Genomic DNA, 11223 nt, shown 5'->3' with positions numbered 1-11223 from the left:
ATAGAGAAAATATCATGGAGATTCCATTGACCATCTTTCCAAACGTCTCTAATAGTTAAATCAGAGTCAGATATATGTACAAAAGGGACATCTTGAGCAATTGGGCCCTCAATACTCCAATTGTCAAACCAAAAAGATTGATCAAGTGACCCAACACACCAAGAGAAGGCATCCTTAAGAGCACCAAAAGCCTTTGAGATACTCTTCCAAACATGAGAAGCATTGCAAGGGACAGGGCCATCTAAAACTCCCTCATTCCTCAGATACTTCGCCCTCAATAGAGCAACCCAAGGCTTGTCCTGACAATGAAAAAGTTACCACACCAATTTACCAAGTAAAGATATATTAACACACGCAGGGTCTCTAACACCCAGGCCACCAAATTTTTTTGGAGTGATCACGGTCCTCCAATTAACAAGAGAAAGACCTCTACCATCAACTTGACCTTTCCAAAGGAACTGTCTCATCATAGAAGATAATTTATCGCAAACCCAATTTGGAAAAAAGGATACCTGCATATGATAGACAGGAATGGATGCTGCAACAGAATTGATCAGGCAAAGTCTCCCTGCTTTATTTAGAAGCCTTCCTTTCCAATTAGCTAATCTTCCCCTCACCTTTTCAATCACCGAATGAAAAGAAGCCCTACTGGTACGGGAATGATTAAGGTTAACTCCAAGATATCTTCCTAAGTCCAAAGCAAAACGTATTGAAGAAACACTAGTAAAAATATCTCTTCTACGAGCAGTCACATTTTTAGAACAAAAAGCTTTAGACTTTTCAAGATTCACTTTCATGCCAGATGCCTTGCAAAAAATATTAAGAGAATGCATGACCATTTGGACCTGACTTTTTGTAGCCTGGCAGAAGAGCAAGAGATCATCTGCAAACATCAAATGAGAAAATTTTGGGCCACCCCTAGTGACAGAAACTGGTTTCCACACACCCTCGACCACCTTATGAGATATATAGCAGGCAAGTCTTTCCATACAAAGCACAAATAAGTAAGGAGACATTGGATCGCCCTGTCTAAGCCCCCTTCTAGGAGCAAAACTATCCAATCTATTCCCATTCCACATAATAGAAAGAGAGGATGCACGGACACAAGTCATAATCAAATTAACAGTGATGATAGGAAAACCAAAAGCAATGAGAGTACTCTCCAAAAACCTCCAATCCACCCTATCATAAGCTTTTTCAAGATCAATTTTAAAAGCAAGAGTACCTTTCTTGGATTTTGTGTGCTTCATGAAATTCAAAATTTCTTGGGCCACAATAATATTATCAGGAGCACCACGACCCGGAATAAAACCTCCTTGTAAAGGACTAACAATATCTGGAAGAAAAGGCCGAAGTCGGTTAGTCAATACTTTGGTGATAATTTTATAAACAACATTACACAAGCTAATAGGCCTGAAATCCTTCATAAAGGTAGGATTATCAATTTTAGGAATAAGCACAATCAGAGTTTCCATGATGCTAGGATTTAAGAACTCTCCCAAAAAAGCGCTCCGGACAATATTCCAAATCTCAGTGCCTACTATCTCCCAATATTCTTTAAAAAAATAAGCTTGAAAGCCATCTGGACCAGGAGCCTTAAAAGGGCTCATACTGAATACTGCTGACTTGACTTCCGCAAAAGAGACAGGGTCAATTAACCTAGCACAAGCCTCAGTGCTTAGAGTGGGCATCGGAACATCCCCTAAACAATCAACCTCAACCTCTTCCGTTGTACCAAAGAGATTCTTGTAAAAAGAGAGGGCTTCTTCCTGGAGAATATCTGGATCAGTAGACCAAGACCCATCTCTAACATATAATCCATGTACTCTATTATGGTTTCTACGCACCAAAGTCTGAAGATGAAAGAATTTAGTGTTTCTATCCCCATACTTGACCCACTGCTCTCTAGATTTCTGGTACCAAAAAAGTTCCTCTTGCAATAAAAGCCTATTATAATCTTCCCTCAGTTTAGCTTCTTTAATTCTCAGAGATAACACATCGGTAACCTCCAAACGCCGTTGAATCTGATCAATCTGATATTCCAGCTTATTTTTTCGCACAAAAATATTTCCAAAAATCTTTGAGTTGAAGTCCAAAGAAGCCTGTTGAACCATCTTAAGCCTTTCAGTAACGCCTCCAAACTCTTGATTCCAAGCCTTACTAATAACATGTTTATAAGAAGGATGTGTTGCCCACGTAGCTTGGAACCTAAAAGGACGAGAACCTTTCACTCTGGGGCTACCATGACAACGAACTAAAATAGGACAATGATCAGAATGAAGCCTGCTAAGAATTTCAGAATAACCCTCAGGAAACATTGACATCCACGCCTCATTAACTAGGGCTCTATCCAACCTTTTAGCCAAGTCCTTGCTAGCCTGAACTGCTCTATACCAAGTATATCTCCTACCAGTCACTTTAAGATCAAAGAGCTCACAGTCATCTAGAATAGTAGCTAATAGACTAGCTCTGTGAGAAGAAAAATAAGCACCTGTACTCTCATCTGGTGCCACAATCTCATTAAAATCACCAATGGCCATCCATGGTCTATTATGGCCTGAATTAATAGAACGCAAATGATCCCAAAGCATACATCTTTTTTCGAATTGAGGACTCCCATATACTGCACTACAAAGCCAAACTAAGTTACCCACACTCACTTTCACTGTGATACATTGGTCAATTTGATCAATAACCACACAAGAAGAATTAGCAATAGAAGATAGAAACCAAATGCCACCCCTGTGTCCTACTGCTTCCTCAATACCAACACAATGAAAACCCAACTTATCCCAAAAAATTTTTAAATTATTAAACATGGTATGAGTCTCAAAGAGAAAGAAGAAAGATGGTTTATATATTCTCACCAAATTTTTGCAATGCACACGGGCCATCTTGTTAGACGCACCCCTCACATTCCAGGCTATGATATTGAAACTATCCATAAAAAATAGCAAAAAGGGAGCTCCAATAACAAACCCGAGACTCAACATGTTGTCCCTGTCTTCGACAATCCTGCCTTTAATGGACTCTCAAGTGGCAGCCCAATTTTCTCCGTCGAAACTTGCACCATACCTGCCGTCGATGCTCCATCCTTATCTACTGGTGAATTCTGCAAAGAGTTTGGGCGAGGACGCTTTCGCACAGTGCCATTTGTTGTCTCACATTGCTGCTGATAATGAACATTGTGCCGGGTCCCCGAAGAAGCCACACTAACCGATTTTCCAATATTGATGCCCCTGCTTAATTTTACTTTGGATCCAGTAGCATGTGTTGTACGTTGGTGGTTAGGCCTTGTCCAAGTACTGGTAGCCTTGTTAGGAGTCTTCTTTGCTTTTGGTTGGACCTGATGGGTACTAGGAGAAGGCTTTTGACCCATTTTATACTTTCCTTTCCTAATCACTTGAGTCCAACCTTCCAAATCCTCATGTTGTGCATGGTCTACATGAACAGCATGCAAATCACTCTCCACCAAATTCGGGACAGTAACATTTACAGTCTCATCTCCAAGATTCTTGCCAAAATGAAAACTGGCCTTTTCCACATGCACTGGATTTTTTGAATTTGAGCTTTCTGGCTGTTTTGCTACATCGCTGATCACCTTGGCATTAGTTCCTCCTCCTGCATTGCTGTCAGTCTTGCACACCTTCATATCATGACCAAACTTGAGACAGGAGCCACAAATAAGGTGAAGACTTTCATATTCAACCTCATATTCAACACCTTCAACAAGAATCTTCTTAGTCACTGGCAATCCTAAATCTATCTGAACACAGGCTCGAGCATATCGTCCTCTTTCAGCTAATTTTGTTGCCAAATCAACCTTAACGGGAATGCCAACTGCAGCCGCAACACGGAGCATTGCATCTTCTTGGGAGCACCAAATTGGTAATCCAGAAATTCTAATCCACACTAAAGTTGCTCCAAAACAGTTTTCACTTGATCTAAACTCTTGGTCCCAAGGCTTCACAGCCACATAATTTCCCTCAATCATCCATGGACCTCCTAAGAGAACCTTTTCTCGCTCCTCAGCCACATCAAACTTCACAAGAAAGTAGTCAAATCCCACGTCCAATAAATCAAAACCTCCCTTAATCCTCCATACCGTTCGGAGTTTATGAGACAATGCAGTGTAGCTATAATGTTTACCTAGCACCTTAATCACTATAGCATCCTTATAAGGTTCTGCCAAGCAATTCTTAGCTTCTTGAGTAAATGTGACACTCGGTGGTAAGAGATCTCCTTGCTTCCCAGAAACTATCGCAATGTTATCTCCCGATAAAGTTTCAACAAGTGAAAAAGCTTTAGCAATCTTGGAACCCACAACTTTGTCCCTGAAAGAAACCTTCAAAGGCTTAGAAACCCCTCCCGAAATATGATCCTCCTTTTCTCCTGATGCAATCCCTCCCCCGCTCTCCCCCTTATCTCTTCCGCCGACATTATCGGCTGCCTCACCGTGTTTCACCCTCAAAGTCTCTTCCCCGCTCACTCCACCGCTCATCTTCGATTTTCAAAATTGTACAGAGTACGGAGTTTATATATAAATTAAATAAATGCATTATTTATAGATATAAAAAAAAATTTGCAACACTTTTATAAAATTACATCGTATTAGTGTAAACAAAATAATTTTAAACGTATTTTTTTACCTTATAAATAAAATATGTATAAATTAACATATTTCACATATTTTGTTTACAATGTTAAACAAAATACATTTAAAATTATTTCGTTTATACTGTGAGACATTCGGACACTATTTTTATTCTTTTATTTTTATTTAATTCTTAAATTTTCAAAATTTATTCTCCTATCTTTTTAAATCTTTTTTGAATGAAGGATAATTTAATCTTTTTAAAATATTTATATATCTTGTTTATTATTTTTATCGAACACCAATAAATATAAATATTTTATGTCTATATTTTTTATGTCTGTATCTTTGTATCTATATCTCATCCTATACATCAACCAAACAGAATTGTCTCCATAATTGTCTCACTGAACCAAATAGAGAACGTGTTACGGTGTCTCTAAGGCTGTTGAGTTTGTTTTTGAGAGAAGATAAGACATTGAGAACAAGACACAAAGGATAATGACACAAAATTTTGTGTTATTGTATTCTATTTGGTGATAAACTAAAACAAATTATGAAAATCAAATTTATTTTCATTTTTTCTCATTTAAAAAATTTGATAAGAAAAATATAATAATAAAAAATATAATTATAAAAAATTAACAAAAATAATAAAAGAAAAAATAAAAAATAAAATGTGTCCTTTGTTAGTGTCTCTGTGTCATTTCTGTCAGGATGGACACAAAATATACTAATTCAGTGTCTTTGAACACAATGTCTCTTCTGTCAAACGCAGCCTAAGACATAGACAGCAACAAAATAGAAGTTTGTTTGGATTACCATTTGTAAATAGAAGTTTGTATAAAATTGATTTTAATTAAAATTGAGTTGATATTAACGTGGTTTATGATTGGTAATTTTTATTCAAAATGGATTATAATAAACTAAATATTGTTTGGATTATATTATTTAAAATTACTTTTAAATAAAAAATTACTAAAAAGAACATGAATTTAAATAATTATTTTATGTTATTTTATAATTTTATTTTAAATATTTAAATAAATTTTAATATTTTTTTAGTATTCTCAATGCTTTTTAGTATTCTAATAGGATTAACAAAATCATAATTCAAAGCAAAAAAAATATTCCATACAAAAAAAATAAAAATAACGATAAAAAAAATGTTATAAACAAACAATAATAAGAGTTTTATAAAAAATAATAATATGCATGAGAAAATATTGGAGAAACAATATTATAAAAAAAAATTATCATATAAATAACAGAAGATACAATTGGTATATAAAAATAAAATTCAGTTCGTTGAACAAAAAATTAGAAATTATAGCTTTTAGTAAACGTGATTAAAGGGTAGAATCAAATTTACATTTAGAGAAAGAAAAAACTAAACGAGTTTTTGATACTCCAAATACTAAACCAAATATACCATAAGTATAGTCACACAAAAAAATACACCCTAAGTGTTTGCAAGAAGAAGAATAGTATTTTTGTTTGAAAATTAGAGAACGATTATTTTAAAACTAAAATTAATGTTAGATATGATTTTGAACATAAAAAAATGTTAGAGACAACTTTTTTAGCCAAAATTAAAAAATCTAAAATAATATTTAATTCTTAACTTTTTATAAAAGAATAATTATTTTTATTTGAAATTTAATTTTATAAATTGAAATGACTTTAATATATTAATATATTAGTAGAATTAAATTTAATTCTTTTGTTTGAAATTATTTTTGTATAAGTTGAATTTTCTTTTATTTGCAATTTTATTATTGATAAAATTATTCATTAAACATTCACGAATTAAGTCTTAAAGTGATAGATAAGATCAATTATGTGTATTAAAATAGTCTATAAAATTTCGATTACACTAATTATATCTATAAGCTTGACAAAATTATATTATATTAATCTCTTAACTTTTTTCTATTAAGTGACTCCTCATACTAAGTGAGATAGAATTTTGTCTTCTATGCTAAATTCAACAACAACTAGTTGAGATGGCGAATGAAATTTGATAAACCAATATGATCCTAATTGAAATTGAATCATTCAAGCATCCTATTATTGAAATTTTCATGAAACAATTCTAAGCATGACAATTGATGGTTCAATCATTGAAGAGTGGTAGGTGGTTGGATGAAGATTCCATTGGACAAAAGAAGGCCACCCTCTTTGCTGACATTATATTCACTCTTGGAGCCATTCTCATGCCATTTGCACCTAATTCTTATATTTCCATACTTCGAGATGGACTTTCTCTTTTTTAAGTAATTGGAAAGTTGATAAACTTCGAAGATGGTTATTGGACTTTGTTATATGGGTAACCAGAAATAGTTGAATTGGCCTTGAGGGGTTGGTCCGAATGTTAATGAAAGGAGGTCTTTGACTTGATTTACTCTTGGGAGCTGTCGTCCGAGTTGAGTATATGAAAAAATGGGGGATGGTACCTGTAAAGACACTCCAATGTCTAAATTAGCAAAGGGGTAAGCAGGTTTTTGAGAGTATTGGAAATTAGTTTTACTCGAGGGTGTCAGTGTATTTATAGTGGTGATCTAATAACCACCGTTTGAGTAGTTCTACTTCTGAAGGTGGATAACCGTCCATTTATATTAGGGTTGGTGAGATATTGCTTCTGGTAGTAGATTGAAATATTTTAAGGAACAGTTACTCATTTGAATAAGTGTTATCTACCAGCTCATGACGAGCCCGACCTCTTTCAATGAGATCGGGTAAGTGGCGAAGGCCAATCTTTGGGTTGGGCCTTTTTGGCTTACTTGGGCCTGGACCATAGTATTGAGCCAGGTATGAACAGTGCCCCCTACTCAAGTCCGATCTTTTGGCCATGAGTGGGATTCGAGTATTAGTTGAACTTGGGTTCGTTCAAGTTGGAAACCGACGTGATTTTGAAAACCGACGTGTTTTCAAATTTTTCAACCGTCGTATCTAATCAAACGTCACGTCTGTTTGGGGTTTCGCATTTACACGTGGGAGCAGTTACATTGGTAACGGCGCATTTCTTTAATGATTGCATCATTTTACCGTTGTGCCCCTAGCCTGTTATAAATACTTTTCCCTCTTCTTTCTTTATTTTCTTTCATCTTCTCTTCAAAGTTTCTTCCCTGCCTTCACTCTTTCTCATTAAAATAATCCCTTTGAGAGTCACTGAAGATCACTACTTTGGTTGCACCAACTTCTTCTGCTAGTTTCAACCTAACAATCAAGGCTTCATATTCTGCCTGATTGTTGGAGGCCGGAAATTCAAATTTCAGGGAGACTTCTATTTGAGTTTCCTATTGGTTGACAAGTACTATGCCTGCACCGCTTCCAATTTTGTTAGAAGAACCATCCATATACAATTCCCAAGTTGTCGAGGCCTCCTCTTGATCTCCTGCATATTCTGCCATGAAGTCGGTGAGGCATTGTGTTTTAATTGCTGTCCGAGTTTCATATCTTAGGTTGAACTCGAATAGTTCTATAGCACATTGAACCATTCTGCCTGCAATGTCTGTTTTTTGAAGAATTTGCTTTATAGGCTGGTTTGTTCGAACTTTATTGTGTGAGCTTGAAAATAAGGTCGTAGCCTTCGAGACACCAATATTAAGGCATACGCAAACTTCTCAAGTTTTTGGTACCTTAACTCGGGGTCTTGTAGAACTTTGTTGGTGAAGTATACAGGATGTTGCCCGACCTCATCTTCCCATATTAGTGCAGATGCCACAGCCTTGTCGGTTACAGACAAATACAGGACGAGTTCTTCTCCGATTTTAGGTCGGGTCAGAATTAGAGGTTGGTTTAAAAACCTTTTGAACTCCAGGAAAGCTTATTCGCATTCAGGGGTCTATTCGAACTGACATCCTTTTCTTAGTAGAGAAAAAAGTGGTAGGAATCTCAATGTTGATCCTGCTAAAAATATGGAGAAAGCTGCAAGTCGGCCGTTCAGTTGCTGGACCTCCCTTAAACAGGTCGGTAAAGAGGTCTGCATTATCCTTGGTGTTATCATAAACCCTAGAAATTTTACAGCCTCCACTATAAAGGTGCAATTTGCGGGATTCAATCTCATCCTGTGTGTCCTTATGGTGCTGAAGACTTGTGAGAGGTCGGTCAAGAGGTCTGCTTCATCCTTGGTTTTTACTAACATGTCGTCCATATAGACTTCCATTAAACTCCAAAGGTAAGGTGCAAACACCTTGTTCATCAGCCTTTGGTATGTGGCTCCTGCGTTCTTTAACCCGAAGGGCATGTCCACATAGCTGTAATTCGCTCTAGGCATGATGAAAGATATTTTTTCTTGATCCGACCTGTACATCGGGATTTGGTTATACCCCGAGTACGCATCCATGAATGACAGGTATTGATATCCCGAGATGTAATCTACTAGAGTATCAATGTTTGGAAGAGGATATGGGTCTTTTGGACACGCATTGTTCAAGTCGGTGTAGTCAACGCACATCCTCCACTTGCCGTTCTGTTTTTTTACTAGCACCACATTTGCTAGACAAGCCGAGTATTTGATCTCTTTAATAAAAGCCGGCTTTTAGGAGGGCTTGTATTTGCTCTTTGACCACTTGAGCTCGCTCAGGACCGAGCTTCCGTTTTCTCTGCTGAACAGGTCGGAATCCTGGATATATGCGCCATGAGGTCGGGATCTATCCCGAGCATGTCAGAGGCTTTCCAGGTAAAGAGGTCAGAATTATCTCGTATGAGCCTTATCAGCTTCTGCTTTAAGTCTTCTTTCAAATTGGCTCCTATGTTGGTATTTTTTCCATCCTCTTGCCTGATCTGCACTTCCTCTGTCTTCCCTCCGGGCTGTGGTCGCAATTCTTCTTTAGCTCAGATTCCCCCGAGCTCAATGGTATTAACCTTTTTGCCTTTACCCCTCAGGTTTAGGTTTTCGTTGTAGCACTTTATCGCCAGCTTCTGATCTCCCCTGATGGTTGCGCTTTCCTCTGGTGTTGGGAATTTCATGCAAAGGTGGGGGTGTGGATACCACTGCTCCAAGCCGATTTAAGGTCGTCCTATCTATTAAGGCATTATAGGCCGAGCCCACATCAACGACTACGAAGTCGATGCTTAGAGTTTTGGATTTCATCCCCTTTCCAAAATTTGTATGTAGGGGTATGAATCCTAATGGTTTTATGGGTGTGTCCCCAATCCGTAGAGGGTGTTAGGGTATGCTCTTAACTCCTTTTTGTCCAATCCCAGCTTGTCAAATGCTGGTTTGAATAGGATGTCTACCGAGCTTCCCTGATCCACCAAGGTTCTGTGTAGATGGGCATTGACGAGAATCATAGTAATTACCACCGGATCGTCATGTCCAAGGGCAATACCCTGTCCGTCTTCTTTGGTGAAACAAATTGTTGGAAGGTTGGGCAATTCGCTTTCGACCTGATAAACTTCCTTTAAATGTCTTTTACGAGATGACTTTGTGAGTCCTCCACCAGCGAACCCTCCCGAGATCATATGTATATGTCATTCTGGGGTCCGTAGTGGCGGATCTCTCCGATCTTCCTCATCTCGTTTCCTCTTTCCATGATAGTCCGACTTTTTCATGAGATATCTATCTAGCCGACCTTCCCTGGCTAGCTTTTCTATCACATTTTTCAAGTCGTAACAATCATTTGTGAGTGCCTATATAACTTGTGATATTCACAGTATTCGTTACGACTTTCCCCCCTTTTGTTCTTGATGGGCCGAGGATGAGGTAGCTTTTTAGTGTGACAAATTTTTCTGTAGATGTCGACTATGGAAACTCGTAGAGGAGTATAAGAGTGATATCTCCTGGGTCTCTTAGCCCCGACTTCTTCTTTTTTCTTGGGCTCTCTCTCCTTCTCCTTTGATGGGTGAGAGTGCCCAGGTCGCCAGTTTGGTTCTCGTAGCCTGGCGTTTTTCTCCATGCTGATGTATTTTTCAGCTCTTTCTTGCACATCATTCAAAGAAGTCGAATGCCTTTTCAAGATGGACTGAGAGAATAGACCTTCTCGGAGTCCATTTACTAGGCCCATGATTACTGTTTCTGTAGGCAGATCTTGGATTTCCAAGCATGCCTTGTTGAACCTTTTCATGTAGTCTCTTAGGGGTTCACCGACCTCTTGTTTTACCTCCAAGAGACTGGGCGTGTGCTTGATTTTGTCCTTCTGGATTGAGAATCGTATAAGGAATTTGCGCGAGAGGTCGTCGATGCTGGTGACCGACCTTGGGGGGAGGGTGTCGAACCACTTCATCGCTGCCTTTGTCAAAGTCGTTGGAAAGGCCTTGCAGCGGGTAGCGTTAGAGGCGTCGGCTAGATACATCCCACTTTTGAAGTTGCTCAAGTGATGCTTTGGGTCGGTAGTCCCGTCGTAGAAATCTATGTCAGGGCCATTGAAGTTCCTTGGAACTTTTTCCCTCATGATGTCTTCACTAAATGGATATTCTCTCCCAACGGGGTATCTTCTCGGTCAACGCGAGAGCCCCTACCTCGGAGATTGGATTCCAATTTTAAGAGCTTTTCTTCAAACTCTTTTTGTCGCTCAACCTCTCCCCGTAGGTTTCTCTTTGCTTCTCGCTGTCGCTCTAGTTCTTGTTCCAGCTGCTCCATCTGTCCTTGGTGGCCGTGAAGCAGTCCCATGAGATCGGCAGCA

At 38.1% G+C, this 11223-nt stretch overlaps 1 protein-coding gene across 1 annotated transcript; it reads right to left on the bottom strand.

The window, feature by feature from the left end:
- Positions 1-879: 879 nt before the first annotated feature.
- LOC112705050 (uncharacterized) lies at positions 880-4501 on the bottom strand. Its single transcript, XM_025755909.1, has 5 exons — positions 3076-4501; positions 2868-2923; positions 2651-2786; positions 1891-2557; positions 880-883 (listed from the first exon to the last, which is right to left on the bottom strand). Exons 1-5 carry the CDS (start codon positions 4499-4501, stop codon positions 880-882), a joined length of 2289 nt encoding a protein of 762 aa, XP_025611694.1.
- Between the last annotated feature and the right edge of the window lie 6722 nt (positions 4502-11223).

The sequence above is a fragment of the Arachis hypogaea genome, chromosome 8 (genome assembly GCF_003086295.3).
Source record: "Arachis hypogaea cultivar Tifrunner chromosome 8, arahy.Tifrunner.gnm2.J5K5, whole genome shotgun sequence".
NCBI lineage: Eukaryota > Viridiplantae > Streptophyta > Magnoliopsida > Fabales > Fabaceae > Arachis > Arachis hypogaea.
Note: the sequence above shows the minus strand (reverse complement) of the source record. Positions and strands in the feature narration are given on the sequence as shown.

What these genes read in the sequence shown, in the direction of transcription:
- LOC112705050 (XM_025755909.1), bottom strand. Translation starts at nt 4,501, where the DNA reads ATGAGCGGTGGAGTGAGCGGGGAAGAGACTTTGAGGGTGAAACACGGT. An exon ending in GGATGGAGCATCGACGGCAG is followed by an intron (nt 2,924 to 3,075) that starts GTATGGTGCAAG and finishes TCAATATCATAG; the next exon opens with CCTGGAATGTGAGGGGTGCG. An exon ending in CACAGTGAAAGTGAGTGTGG is followed by an intron (nt 2,558 to 2,650) that starts GTAACTTAGTTT and finishes CTATTAATTCAG; the next exon opens with GCCATAATAGACCATGGATG.